Source organism: Mustela nivalis (assembly GCF_964662115.1).
Source record: "Mustela nivalis genome assembly, chromosome: 4".
NCBI lineage: Eukaryota > Metazoa > Chordata > Mammalia > Carnivora > Mustelidae > Mustela > Mustela nivalis.
Genome location: NC_139023.1, coordinates 137,038,893 through 137,053,973, shown reverse-complemented (window position 1 = coordinate 137,053,973; position 15,081 = coordinate 137,038,893). Strand labels below are relative to the sequence as shown.

The following is a 15,081-nucleotide window of genomic DNA, read 5'->3' as shown; positions in this document are numbered from 1 at the left end:
GGATTGGAGAGGTAAAAGCCATGTACTTCAGTTTAGAGGCATGTTTGATACCTTCATGGAGAGCACTGTAGATAAACATAGAAAGAAAGATGAAGGTCAGATCACTGAGGGCTTCACATACCAGGCTGAGGATTAACCTTATTCATAGGCATTGGAAGCCAGTAATGATTTTTGAGCAATAGATAACTACAAGTAGAGTTGTGGGGTACCTGGGTGGCTCAGTTGGTTAGGCGTCTGCCTTCAGCTCAGGTTCTGATCCCAGAGTGCTAGGATCAAGCCCCACATCAGGCTCCCTGCTCAGTAGGGAGTCTGCTTCTCCCTCTATTTCTGCCCCTACCCCTGCTCCTCTCTCTCGCTCGCTATCTCTCTCTCTCTCAAGTAAATAAGTAAAATCTAAAACAAAAACAAAAACCCTACAAATAGAGTTCCCAGTTAAGAAAGAGTCTGGGGGCACCTGGATGGCTCAGTGGGTTAAGCCTCTGCCTTCAGCTCAGGTCATGGTCTCAGGGTCCTGGGATAGAGCCCCGCATTGGGCTCTCTGCTCAACAGGGAGTCTGTTTCCCCCTCTCTCTCTGCTTGCCCCTCTCCCTGCTTGTGATCTGTCAAATAAATAAAATCTTTAAAAAAAGAAAAAAAAAGAAAGAAAGTAAGAAAGAGTCCATCAGTTCTGTGTAGAACGGAATGGGGGCAGAATAGATGGAGGCAGGGAGGATAGGTCGTCGATTACTTGACCAGGTGGAAGGTCATGAGTTTGTCCACCAGGATTGGTGGCAGCAACAATGAAGAGTAGATGATGAGGTGCAGGTTTTGAAAGTGGGATTAGCAGGTCCCATGGAGGTTCTGAGCTTCAGAACTTCCCCAAAGCCCCACTCAAATAAAGGCAAGCATAATCCAAGTGAGGCAGTGGAGGAACAGATGTGAAGGGCCTCCGCAGCTGCGTCTTACATCTGTTTGTTGGTCTGTAAACATACCACTTTCCATGCCTGAGATAGTTGGCCAGTTGTGCCCAGAATTTGGCCTTAAGAGTCTTGTTAGAAATGTGTGCAAACTACCTTACAGGGCTTAATGCCAAGATCAGAGCTGGAAGACTGCTAAGTGGAGTCTGTTACCACTGCACCTGGTAGTCTTCATACAATCAGGACTGTGTCACAGTTTCCATTATGCACATGGTTTCTTGTTCCACCCCCCCTAGAGGTTTATAACTTAGCAATGAAAATTTGCTCCCAATGGGAACTTGGCAGGAAGATTATGTTCTTGGCCCAGCAGCAGTTCTAGTTCAAAAAATTTTTGACAAAATTGGTTTAGTGCATTTTATAAATGCAAATATTAATCTAATTCAAGTTTTTCAAGAACTATTTTTATTCCATTTCACCTTTAAGGCAGCTCACAGAGAACTGATGGGGAATAATTTCATGAGAGATCTACTCTGAATGCGATCTGAGTCACTTGTATGCTTCTTTCCAGACTTAAAAAGCTTTGCTCAAATTTTAACTTGCATCAAATGGCAACTTGTTACATTGCTTTTTACATGAATTTTTAGCAGGTTGGCATCAGACTTAAGAAATCTCATCTGGATCCCTTCCTTTAGATAGGTCTATGATGAAATTATTTATTCTGCTTTTAAAGATAGCAGAGAAGGAATTCCAAAACCCAACTTTACCATTCTTAAGTTTTAAGTCTCATTATCAGACATTCCTTCTATAGGCTGTGGCCTAAGTCTGCTTCCTGGGTAGAGGTGGCCAGTGACTTCCTGGCCCATCCTTCACCCCCTTGAAGCACCAGACCCTTGCCTGCTTTTGCCTAAGTCATATGGTCACAGTGGGAGCTAGCATTTGGGAGTATAAACTCTGTAACAGACACCATGCTAAGCATCACACTTATAATCTTACTCCATTACATGACAACCTGTTTAAGTTAAAGCAATCTCTTTCTACAGATAAGGAAACTGAGAGAGCAGAGATAATTAGCCCAAAGTTAAGCTACTCCAAATGACCTTTAAGGCCATAGCAACCCCTAGCCCAGAGCTTCACACACAGTGCCTTTGCACCCAGTGCCATGCCTTCTTCCTCAGTTCATGCATGATTGAACCCCGAGCTTTGTGGGTTCAGTGGGCTCAACATGTTAATTCTTTCTTAGAAATAAAAAGTCAACCTCCATGCTTTACTACCTTGCTTCAGACCATGGAGGATCATTTGGTTTGTGTGCCCAGAACAGCTCAGGAACTGTTTGGGCACTCACTCTACTTTTTCAGAGATGCCTTTTTTCTTTCTTTCTTTCTTTTTTTTAAATAGATTAATAGTCTGGTGTTCTTGCTATGGTCCTTTTTAATAAGAGTTAGTTCTAGTTTTTATGAGATGGAGGTCGGTGAAGCTAGTGATCTTCTTAAAGGATTGGGCCCTAATGGGTTTCATAGCTTAAGGGCAGTTCTGTAGAATTTGTTGTGACTATCAATATGTAAGCTATACCATTCTTTACTTACAGTCAAGAGTGGGTCCTATTCGGCTACAAGCTTGTTTTCTGACTTTAAGAACCAAAAGAAAATAGAAACTGAAAATCATCTTTATGACTGAATACCACATAACAGCAAATGGAGAAAGATATATGTTCACATTTTTTTAAATCATAGATTAAAAAAAGATAATATTTTAGTTATCTTTTACCATGTGACAGATTTCTCCTAAAATTGAGTGGCTTAAAGCAACAATAAACATTTGTTACCCCACAGCTTCTGTGGGTCGGGAAGTTGAGAGTGACTTATCTGGATGGTTTCAGCTTGGGATATTTCCTGAGGTTGCAGTCAGATATCAGCCTGAGCTGTGGTCACCTAAAGGCTTGGCCAGGGCTGGGGGACTCTCTCTCTTCTAAGTGACTCCTTCACATCACTATTGGCTACTTAGTTGGCTTTTAGAAAGAGACCTTGGTTAGGGGCTCCTGGGTGGCTCGGTAGGCTAAGCATCCAGCTCTTGGTTTTGACTCAGGTCATGATTTTGCAGTTGGATCCATGCTCAGTGGGGAGTTTGCTTCAGATTCTCTCTCCTTCTACCCCTCCCAACTCCCTCTCTCTCTCTCAAATAAATAAAATTATAAAAAAAAAAAAAAAAAAAGGAAAGAAAGAAAGAGACCTCAGTTACCCACCATGTGATCCTTTCCATAGGGATGTAAAGTTCTTTCACAACATGGCAGCCAATTTTTCCCAGCATAATCTAGCCTCAGAAATCACACAATTAGTTTTACAGTATTTTTTTGGTCACATAGACCATCCCTGTGATTGTGCGAGGAGATCACACAAGAGTATGAATACCAGGAGACAACAGTTACTGGGGCCATCTTGGAGGCCAAGACATAGACACCTTTCCCCCACCCCCTTTGACTGGGAAAAGCAAGAGAGGAGTAAAGGAGAGCAATAATGCTGGAAAAATAGAAAGATAAAAGAACATGGGGCATAAAAACCTTAATCTATCTTCCGTGGCTGTTAATCTTAATTTCACGGAAGGAGACTAAGGAGAAAGGAAGAAGGGAGATACAGATAGTATTAAACCAACAAGGCTCCTGGGATTCTTAAGTGATAATTAACACCTTTTCTCACTAATATCAGAGTTGAAAACCAGTGGAGAAGGAGACACGGTTATCAGATTAATGGAGATCAGGATGTCAACCTCATTACTAGTGGTGATGGACTGAATTTGTGGTTATGGTCCTCCCCTCCCTATTTAGACCTTAGGACAGCCTGCCCAAGGGAGAATTTGGGTATATAAGGCAGATGAACTTCCTTGGAATTGCTGCCTCTCGTCCATGTCAGACCGGAGTGTAAGAGACACAGAGAGACAGACTTCCAGATCCATTTCAAGGCGGCAGACCTGATCCCTGACCATTTCCTGCGTCCAGGGTGAAAACAGATCAGAGCCCACTCGGCAGGTAGTTTAGAGAGGCCTGAACCCACCTACTAAGCTGCTTCTTCTAGTCTTACCAATCAAATAAATTCACTCTTTTCTTCTTGGAGAAGATGGAAGGACAGGGCATTTCCTTCTAGGAAATGGAATATAATTTTCTCTGTGGGAGGAGACAAGAATACTGTGAAGGTCACTCAAACCAGTCTGTGTCACGGACAGTGAGCTGTTAAACACATCCAAACTATTAAAACCAATCTCTACAAAACAGAGAATAGTTGTATTTTGAGTTGTTTTACAAATGTTACTTTTCCTATTCTGTTTGTTTAAAGCTGTGTTAGACCAGTAGTACACCATTTTTAAATTTTATTTAATTTGTACTACTTTGAGTGGCTTTAACTAAAATATATCTCTTGTTTTCTAGGCACAGAGTGGTGGTTTCCTATCCTCCTCAGAGTGAGGCAGAGCTTGAACTTAAAGAAGGAGATATTGTGTTTGTTCATAAAAAGAGAGAAGATGGCTGGTTCAAAGGCACATTACAACGTAATGGGAAAACTGGCCTTTTCCCAGGAAGCTTTGTGGAAAACATCTGAGGAGACTAACCTTGTGAAGGCTGGAAGTCACATCACACAACAAAATAGCACAAAGCAGTTTAATGGAAAGAGCACATTTGTGGACTTCCAGATGGTCAGGAGATGAGCAAAGGCTTGGTGTGTGACCCCAGTGACCCCAGCACGGTTAGGCCAGCCAACAGCGTGAAGAAGGCAATGTGTGTATATGTGGGTCCTGTCATTCCGGATTCTGGTGTGTAAGGTGTGCCTTGTACTGTCTGATTAACTATACAGAAAAACCTTTTTTAAAAAGATATATAGCTAAAATGGACAATTGTTTACAAGGCTTAACTAATTTATTTGCTTTTTTAAACTTGAATTTTTCTTGTAATAGATAAATTCTTTGGATTTTGATTTTAAGAAATTATTAATTTATGAAATGATAGCTAAGGAGAAGCTGGATTATCTCCTGTTGAGAGCAAGAGATTCTTTTTGACATAGAATGAACCTCCTCCCCTTACCTGTGTTAGTTTTTGCATCTTTAAGCCAGAAATGCCAGTTCTCTAATTTGGTTTTCCTCTTCAGGAAATCCAAAACATATAACTCAATCAGTATCAATAAAGGCCTGGGGTAGGAAGACAGAAACTTGAGAGAAAAGAAGTTAGTGATTCCCTGTCTTTCTGGTTTGGTCAGGAATCACTGTAAGACCTAGTCCTCAATATAATTTTGTAGGTTTTTAATTTCCCTAGAATGAAGTCAGTGAAGTGATAAGGAAAAATAAAGCACAACCCTTGAACAAAAGTGTATTCAGAAATATAGTTTTATAACAGAAGGAGCTCAATTCATTGGTTGGACATTGGAAAAATTGAAGATGTACTCCTGTCTGAGAATGGCTATGAAATGTAATCGCCCATTTTTACCCCAAGTGATATGCATGCCCAGGACACAATAAAACATTTGTGAGATTGTGGTGGTAAGTGATGCCCTTGTGCTGAAGTCAAAGGATGTAAGAAACACTGTGAAAAGTTTACATTTATCCATTGTGATTCTTTTCCCACCGGCTTGCATGTGTTACTGGATTCCCACAGTAATAGAGACTGTGCATGGTATGTATATTTCATTGAAATTTCCTGTTGAGGTTAGTTTGTGCTCAGAAGTGACCAGTGCAGGAGGTATAAAATAAACAGTGTTCTTTTCGCTCCTCACCAAGGTCTCTGGGTGTACTCCCTCCCCTCCTGGCTAACGCATCCATCAGCCATTATACAAGTCATTAGTGAAAATGTTCCTTTCTGTCCTCCCAGCTGACTGATATAAAGGATGAGCCAGGAGACTGCTTCTGTGACAGTTCCCTTGCGGCTCTGGCAGGCTTGCTCCAGTGAAAGTGCCCACACCTTACAATTGTGGCAGGATCCAGCTGTGCCTGTCCTTTTATATCCATTCTTTGATGTCATTGACCTCTTCTCCCCATTACATTCCCGTGCCACGCAGTCGTGGGTCTGGGCAGTCCTAAAAACAAAAGGAGGGAAGACAGCCTGGTAGTGAATGAAATTGTTGCTACAGTTTTCTTGTGGAAAACAAAAACAAAAACAAACATACAAAAAACCTTTTTCATTTTTTACTCTTGAGAATTACAAATGGGAAATAGAAACATGAACTGTAAAGTCTTCTTGCAATAGCAAGAGGTTTCATGGTCTTAAAAAGATATTATGTAGTTGAAAATGAAATCATTCCTAAATTAACTTTTTTTTTTTATAAAACACTGTACATTATGTTCCTGTGTGTTGAATTTTTTAAAAAATACTTGGATATTCATGTAATATATAAAGGTTTGGTGAAATGAGCTTTAGTTAGGAAAAAAGCTGACATCAGCTTTCATCTGTGTAAGTTGACACCAATGTGTCATAATATTCTTTATTTTGGGAAATTAGTGTATTTTATAAAAATTTTAAAAAGTAAAAAGACTACTACAGCTTAAGATAATTTTTTACCTGTCTTTTCTCCATATTTTAAGCTATGTGATTGAAGTACCTCTGTTAATAGTTTCCTGCTATGAAGTTGGTTAAAATTTCATCTGTTAATAGATCACTTAGATAATATAATGTATGGGTTTTCTATTCGTTTTTTGGAGACAGTAGATGGAGATTTTGTAACAAGGACTTGTTACACAGCGATATGGCAATGATAAAATTGCAATTTATCATTCCTTTTCGTGTTAATAATTTGAAGACTGGAGAAAAGGTTCAAGATTAAAATTTGATGTTCAATCATTACGTGTCCCTTGCATGAATCCTTAAAATTTTTCTTTTTTTTTAACCTGAGACATGTTTGACATAACTTCTACTTCATAAAAATTCTTTGCATATACCTCAAACAGAAGATGTCTACAATAATCAATTTAGTGTTTATGATACATTTTTACCTCTCCAACTAACAAACCTTCTTTGGTTATTTCCTCAGGAAGTCTAAAGCCTTCTTAAAAGAGCTTGTGGAAGATGGGACTGGGGAGGAAGACAAAACATAAGAGACTCTTAATCTTGGGAAACAAACTGAGGGTTGCTGGGCGGTAGGGGCAGGGAAGCAATAGGGTGTTTGGGTGATGGACATTGGGGAAGGTATGTGCTATGGTGAGTGCTGTGAATTGTGTAAGTCTGATGATTCACAGACCTGTACCACTGAAGCAAATAATACATTATATGTTATTTAAGAAAAAAAAAAAAAAGCCTGTGGAGTTTTACCACGTCTGTGCCTCTCTCCCCCTTCATGGCCACTAAAATATCTGGTGGCCACTAGAGGTTGTTTCTTTTTTTTTTTTTTTTTTTAAGATTTATTTAGTTAGTTATTTAACAGAGATGACAAGTAGACAGAGAGGCAGGCAGAGAGAGAGAGAGGTGGAAGCAGGCTCCCTGCTGATGCGGGGTTCCATCCCAGTACCCTGGGATCATGACCTGAGCTGAAAGCAGAGGCTTTAACCCACTGAGCCACCCAGGAGCACCAAGAGGTTGTTTTTTAGCCATAGAAAGAAGTACTAGACCTATAACCCAACTGCATGATAACCAGGTCTCTGCAAAGTGTGGGAACATCATCTTTAAATGCAATGATTTTATTCTTCATGGAATGCCAACAAGTTATAACATTAGAATTCAAGTTTGGAAAATGCTTTTTTTTTTTTTAAGATTATTTATTTGACAGAGATCACAAGTAGGCAGAGAGGCAGACAGAGAGAGAGGAGGAAGCAGGCTTCCTGCTGAGCAGAGAGCCTGATGTGGGGCTCAATCCCAGGACCCTGGGATCATGACCTGAGCTGAAGGCAGAGGCTTTAACCCACTGAGCCATCCAGGCGCCCCGGAAAATGCTTTTAATAGATGTTAGGCTAAGTTGATGATGTGTGTCCATGTGAAATTTTTTTTTTTAAGATTTTATTTATTTTATTTGACAGGCAGAGATTACAAGTAGGCAGAGAGGCAGGCAGAGAGAAGAGGAAGCAAGCTCCCTGCTGAGCAAAGAGCCCAATGTGGGGCTCAATCCCAGGACCCTAGGATCATGACCTGAGTGGAAGGCAGAGGCTTTAACCCACTGAGCCACCCAGGTGCCCCTCCATGTGAAATTTTTAAAAATTTGTTTGAACCAATTAATCTATGTCCTTAATGAGGCAGCATCCTATTGAAATTATTCCTTTCCAAGAGAAAGAATGTGCCAAACTACCATAGTAATGGAAAAGATACTTACAAAAGAAATTAGCCAATGTCCAGGCTTGGCAAGGCCTTGCCCTTCACTAATGTATGTGAACTGCAGACTATAATGGGATATGCTCTGATATATATGGTTATATATCTAATGGTACTTTGTTCTGGGAGTAATTATCATCAGAGACAATAAGAAGCTACTGGAATGGTAATTAGCCAATGTGAACTGTGACAGTTTTAAAATACTCTCTCTGACAAACGAATGTTTCTTTTATTCCTTTTGTGTTTCTTACCAATAACTTTCTGGCTTGGCTTGTTTCAATTTCCATTTTGAAAACACCACCTTGGTCTCAGGGCAAATTCTTATTGCACTATAATGATCCAGATATCCAATAGTCATGTTGAATGGACCTGCAATTCATATTAATCTTTGAGCCACCATTCAATACTATTATTATATGGTAAGACTAATTTAGTGTTACTGTTAAGTTTCCAAAGACAACAGAATTACCCTACTAGTAGTCAGTGAGCCAGATGTCACTGCTATTGCTTCAGATGTAAATAAGAAATTTGGTTCCAAAAGGCTTTGACCTTGAGTTGAATATTTCAAAATCTGAATCCTTGTTATAGTAATAGAAAAAACCTGGCAGATTTCAGCGTGAGAAGACCTTCCTAAATATGACTCAAAAACCAGAAGCCATAAAAAAGAAAACATTGAAACATTCAACTACAGGAAAAGTATCCACATGACAAAATACCATAATAAAGTCAAAAGAAAATAATAGGGAAAAAGGTATTTAACTCCTGTAGCAAAGAATTTCCTTTACCTTTAAAGAGCACCCACAAATCAATAAGAACAAAAGCCCCAAAAGTAAAATTGACCAAGGATTTGTGACAGAAACTGCCAATTGCCTCCCAATATTCATTTTCTAATCCCCCCTTTTAAAATTAACATAATGTATTATTTGTTTTAGGGGTATAAGTCTGTGGTTAATCAGTTTTAAACAATTCACAGTGCTCACCACAGCACATACCCTCCCAAGGCCCAGCACCCAGCTACCCCATCCCTCCCACCCCCCTCCACTCTAGCAACCCATAGTTTGTTTCCTATGATTAAGAGTCTCTTATGGTTTGTCTCCCTCTCTGGTTTTGTCTTGTTTCATTTTTCCCTCCCTTTCCCTATGATCCTCTGTCTTGTTTCTCAAATTCCTCACACTAGTGAGGTCATATGATAACTGTCTCTCTGATTGACTTAATTACCTTAGCATAATATCCTCTAGTTCATGTACGTTGTTGCAAATGGCAAGATTTCAATTTTTTATGGCTGCATAATATTCCATTATACATACACACACACACACACACACACACACACACAAGTGAGTGTGTGTGTGTGTGTGTGTGTGTGTGTCTCACATCTTCTTTATCCATCCATCTGTTGTTGGACATCTAGGCTCTTTCCATAGTTTGACTATTGTGGACGTTGCTGCTATAAATTGGGGTACATGTGGGTGCTATAAATTGTGGTACATTGGGGTGCATGTGACCCTCCAGATCACTACATTTGTATCTTTGGGGTAAATACCCAGTAGTGGAATTGATGGGTTTTAGGACCGCTGTATTTTTAACTTTTTGAGGAACCTCCATACTGTTTTCTAATGTTGCTGCACCAGCTGGCATTCCCACCAGCAGTGGAGGAGGGTTCTCCTTTATCTGCATTCTCGCCAACATCTGTTGTTTCCTGACTTGTTAATTTTAGCCATTCTGACTGGTGTGAGGTGGTATCTCCCTGTGGTTATTATTTGTATTTCCCTGATGCCGAGTGATGTTGAGCACTTTTTCATGTGTTTGATGGCCATTTGGATGTCATCTTGGCAGAAATGTCTGTTCATGTCTTCTGCCCATTTCTTGATTGGATTATTTGTTCTTTGGGTGTTGAGTTTGATCTGTTCTTTGTAGATTTTGGATACTGGCTCTTTATCTGATAATGTCATTTGCAAATTCCTTCTTCCATTTTGCCCCTTGTCTTTTGGTTTTGTTGACTTTTTCCTTTGCTGTGCCAAAGCTTTTGATCTTGATGAAGTCCCAATAGTTTATTTTTGCCCTTGTTTCCCTTGCCTTTGGTAATGTTTCTAGGAAGAAGTTGCTGTGGCTGAGGTCGAAGAGATTGCTGCTTGTGTTCTCCCAATTCTCCCTTTTTAACTGATATCTGGGCAATGTGCTAAGTTAACTGCGTCCAGTTTTTCTTGGATGCAGCTGTGTTACTAAGTTGCTGTTGAAATACAAGCTAGAGAGTTAAAGGAGACTTCTGGTAAGTTTTCTTAAAATGGCATTTGGCCATCTTGCTTTTCCTTCTTCCAACTTGTAATGCAGACTTGATGACTGGTACTCTAGCAACTGTTGAACTATAAGATGACTTCAGCCACATTTTAATGTGGTAGAGGAGAAAAAAAGGAGCCTTAGACTTGGTACACCTGTGGCCTTCACGTCAGCCTGAACTACTCATCTTTGGAGCTGATTTATGTGGGACTAAGTCCTTCAGTGTAAGCCATATGATACCCATATAAATTGACCGTTCAGGGGTGCCTGGCTCAGTCAATGGAGTATGTGGCTCTTGATCTCAGGTCCCATGTTGAGCATAGAGCTTACTTTAAAAATAAATAAATAAGAGGTGCCTGGGTGCCTCAGTCAGTTAAGTGTCCGACTTGATTTCAGCTCAAGTCCTGATCTTGGGGCTGTGAAATCGAGCCCTGTGTCACACTCCCCACTCAGTAAGGAGTCTGCTGGAGGTTCTCTTTGTCCCGCCCCCTCTGCCCCGCCCCCTGCTCTTTCTCTGTCTCTCTCTCTCTCTCTCAAAATAAATAAATTGTTCATCAAAAGAAATTCAAATATATTAAAAGATGTTCTACTTCATTCCTAATATCAACTGAAATATTTTTCATCTGTAAAATTGGAAAATAAAATATTAGATATCACTGTGTTGGCAAAGTGAGGAACACTTAGTATTTTGCTAATGAGAATATAATTTAATAAAATATCTAGGGAGAGCAATCTATAAAATATCAAACTGCAAATGGATTTACCCATTCTAAGAATTTATCTTCTAGGTATATTTATTTACCAAGTGTAAAATGATAGTACCATATTCATTGTAGTATTGTTTATAATAGCATACTATTGGAAACAACCTAAATGTCCATCAGTAGGAAACTGGGTTGAATTATAGTAAATCTATAATATCAATACTAATAACCATGAAAGAATGGGTAAGTCTTTTAATCTTGCATATGGTATCATCTCTGAAATATATAGTTAAACAAAAAAGGTAGAGTATGCTGCCATGTAGGAAAAAGAAGGGAAAAAACTATATATAGTACATCTATTAGCTTAAATATATAGCATCTGTAGAAGGATGTACAAGAAATCAGAATGGTGGTTGCCTTCACCATTAAAGATGGGACCTATACTAATTTACAGTAAGTCTCTCATCAGAACGAGATAGAAGAAACTAAAACCCCAAGCTTCAATGGAAGCCATATACAGCTGACCCTGAACAACACAGGTTTGAACTGTGCAGGTCCATTTATACATGGATTTTTCTCAGTAAATACAGTATACTATCATAAATATATTTTTTCTTCCTCATGATTTTATTTTCTCTAGCTTACTTTATTGTAAGAATACAGTATATAACACATGATGTACAAAATATGTGTTATTTACATTATCAATAAGGCTTCTGGTCAACAGTAGGCTATTAGTATTTAAGTTTTGGGGGAGTAAAATTTATACATTGATTTTTTTACTGTGTCAGGCATCAGTGCCCCAAACCCACTGTTGTTCAAGGGTCAGGTGTACTGGAAGGGAGAATGAGGAAGGGAGGAGACAAACATTAAAAAAATTTTTTTTTTAAGAAACTGAGATTTTTTTTTTTTAAAGATTTTTTCTTTATTTATCTGTCAGAGATCACAAGTAGGCAGAGAGGCAGGCAGAGAGAGAGGAAGAAGCAGGCTCCCTGCAGAGCAGAGAGCCCGATGTGGGGCTCGATCCCAGGACCCTGGGATCATGACCTTAGCCGAAGGCAGAGGCTTAACCCACTGAGCCACCCAGGTGCCCCAAGAAACTGAGATTTTTAAAATAAGTTGGAAAGCAAGGAATACCCATTTTAGTGAGAATGATTCATGAGTTTACTACTGAGTTCAAGAGCAGACAGAAGAAATGGTATCATTTAGAGAGAGCCATTCCACATTTCCACTTCTTTGTTCAGAGCACCCTATCTTCAAGAGCCAAGGAGAGCCCAGAGGTTGATTTTCCACAAAGGATTGACTTTTATTCCTCTCCATTATTTTGAGAAATTGAAAACCAATGGACTTGTTTTAGAGTACAATGGATCCTATGAAAAAAACCTTACAAATAAATTAGATACACAAGTTCAATGATTAGATTCGACCAGGTCCTCTGCACATACTTCTAAGATGCAGAACTCCTAGGACACTTGCCATGGTACAAAACAAAGGAAAAGTATCAGCAAAAGATGAATGGTATGGTCCAGCCTTCCAGACTTTGAACTTCTCTAAGGACAAATCTGACACAAAGCAAGATTTCTGCTGGTGGTTGTCTCTCCTGTGTATGCTGGTATGAAAATCAGTATAGGGAACCTTAGCGGTTCTAGGCAGGTGTGCTATCTAAACATTCATGGAAAGAGATTCCAGTATTCAACATCTGGCTCAACATCCAGGTGGCTGAAGATGAAACAGCAAGAGCAATGGTGATCTACTTGGCAAATTTGAAATCAACAGGCCTCATACAGATTCAGGAGATGTTTAGCCTTAATCCTCTCAGAGGAGCTGTGTAAGCAAGAGGATGCGTGGCAAAAACACCAAAAACCAAAACCAAAACAAAACAAAAAACCATCACGGCCTCCCTCCCAGAGCAGAAAGTGTTTGATCAAGTAAGATGTAAAATTCAGAGTCCTTTCTGGCACAATCACTATCTTGGCTTTCTCTAGCTCTTTCTGCAGCTTTTCAAGTAGACCTTCCAAGGAATTCAATTACTTTTTAAGGTGGAGCCTCTGAAAGACCCATTATTGAAAGAGATCCATCTGCCACACTCAGTTGGCCATTAAATCAGAGGACCTACGTGGTAGCTGAAGTGGTCTAATGACAGCTTATAAAAAAGCACCTTCGAGCTGCTATTTAAGGGTTTGGCTTCTGAATATATGTATGTGAACATAGGTGAGAAAATTCATCAAAATTTATTTTCTAGTTCAGCACTGTCTCATAGAGCTTGTACTCCAAAAAGAGATGGAGAGTTTCAGGTTTTTTTTAATGTTTTATTTAATTTTATTTTTAAACTATAGATGTTATTTATTTATTTATTTATTTATTTATTTAAATACCCATCAACCAGATAAGAGTTTTGGTTCTTTTTATCTGCACTTCCAATATGGTATCCACTAGCCATTTGGGGCTACTGAAGCCTTCAAATATGGCTACTGTGAAGTATATCTCTAATTTGAGTTAATTTAAATTTCAAGATTTAAAGTAGCCACATGTGGCTACCATATTAGGAAGTGCAGTTTTGGAAAGAGCTATTTTTAAATTAGACCGAAAAAATGTAGAAACAAAAATGTGACCTTGCTATACAGTACCCAGTTTCTCATTTGAAGGCACCAATTTATAAGTTAAGGATCACAGAACTGGATTGTAACAAAGAAAACCTCCCCAAGACATGTGAAAACATCTTAACTTTGAGAAATAGAGATTCTTCAATTTTGAGTAATTTTTTCCTCCCTCTGCCCTCCAAAAATAGACAAAGAAGTTAAGAGAATTTGAGATCTACTGATGGCTTTTGGTGTGGCGGAGAGGACCAGTGCCTTCCATGCAAGCAGAGATCCGGAGAGTCATCCTTCAAGGGGCAGACCTCTTCTAAGTATTTCTTGGTTTTAACATTTACCTTGATCTTGAGCCCATTAAAGATCACCAGACTGAACACATGACTCTCAAAGCCCTTAAGTTGATGATCAGATGATCTGCCTACTGGGAACTAAGTCAGCAGACTGAGGTTGGGGTTTATAGAGGGGGAAAAAAAACGAAACCGTAGCTCTCTAATTAAACATGAAATGACACTTGTGGAACAAAAGCCAGCTTCTTATTCCCCAAGCCCCCCTAGCAAGGTCAGTTCAAGTGAAGGCCAGCGCCTTATCTTTCCAATCACATCTAGTTCATTTCTTATGCCAGACAAAATTGAAAGCTTAATGGAATTACATCTTCCCTTTTTTTAAACACTCAAGGGTGCTACAAGGCATAAAGCAAAAACGTCCTTTTCAGTAGAACCAATTTCCCTATAAATTATATCACAAAAGCACATTCAACAAATTCCCACGAGGCAGAGACGAAGTGAAGAGGAAGACCTCCCTGGCAGCTCAGGCCTTTACACAAGCTAATTCGGCCACTGCTTGCCCTCTTCGTTGGTAGCCCCCTCCCTTTCCCCCTTCTTACAAAGGTTTAGGAAGAGGCTCTGTTAATACGGATTCTGGTCAGAAATCTTCGCTTTGCGGGGGAGGGCGGATTTTGTAGGTAAAAACCATGCTGTGTTTCAGAGGACACCAGATGACAGCACCACTGCACCTCATGGGGCCTGGGTGTGAAAGAACCTTTGGCTTTAAACTCTTCCATATTGAAAGAGACCACAGCGAGGCCTCTCGCTCAACCAGAAACCCCAACAGTTAAAACCAGAGGCAGACAAGACCAATTACCTCATGCTCCCCTGAAATCGACGGTGCTCGTTTCTTCCCGCACTTTCCTCGAGGCTTTATCAAGACTAGAACATTCTAATTGCCAGCCGGAAACGGCCTCCAACCACAGCGGAAGGCCTGTGAGAGCACGGCGCACACATCCGCTCCCAGGCCCACGATCACGTGTGGGACATCCGCTGACCCACCCTCACACCCGCGCATGC

The 15,081-nt window shown here is 39.9% G+C and overlaps 1 protein-coding gene across 2 annotated transcripts in view; it reads left to right on the top strand.

The window, feature by feature from the left end:
• Positions 1-6,705, top strand: part of SH3RF1 (SH3 domain containing ring finger 1) — a 181,174-nt gene extending 174,469 nt beyond the window's left edge. For both annotated transcript variants that reach the window (XM_082727279.1, XM_082727278.1), the window contains exon 12: positions 4,312-6,705. In XM_082727279.1, coding sequence (XP_082583405.1) covers positions 4,312-4,480 — 169 coding nt within the window. In that variant the 3' untranslated portion in view covers positions 4,481-6,705. The remainder of the gene's footprint in view (positions 1-4,311) is intronic.
• The last annotated feature ends 8,376 nt before the right edge of the window (positions 6,706-15,081 follow it).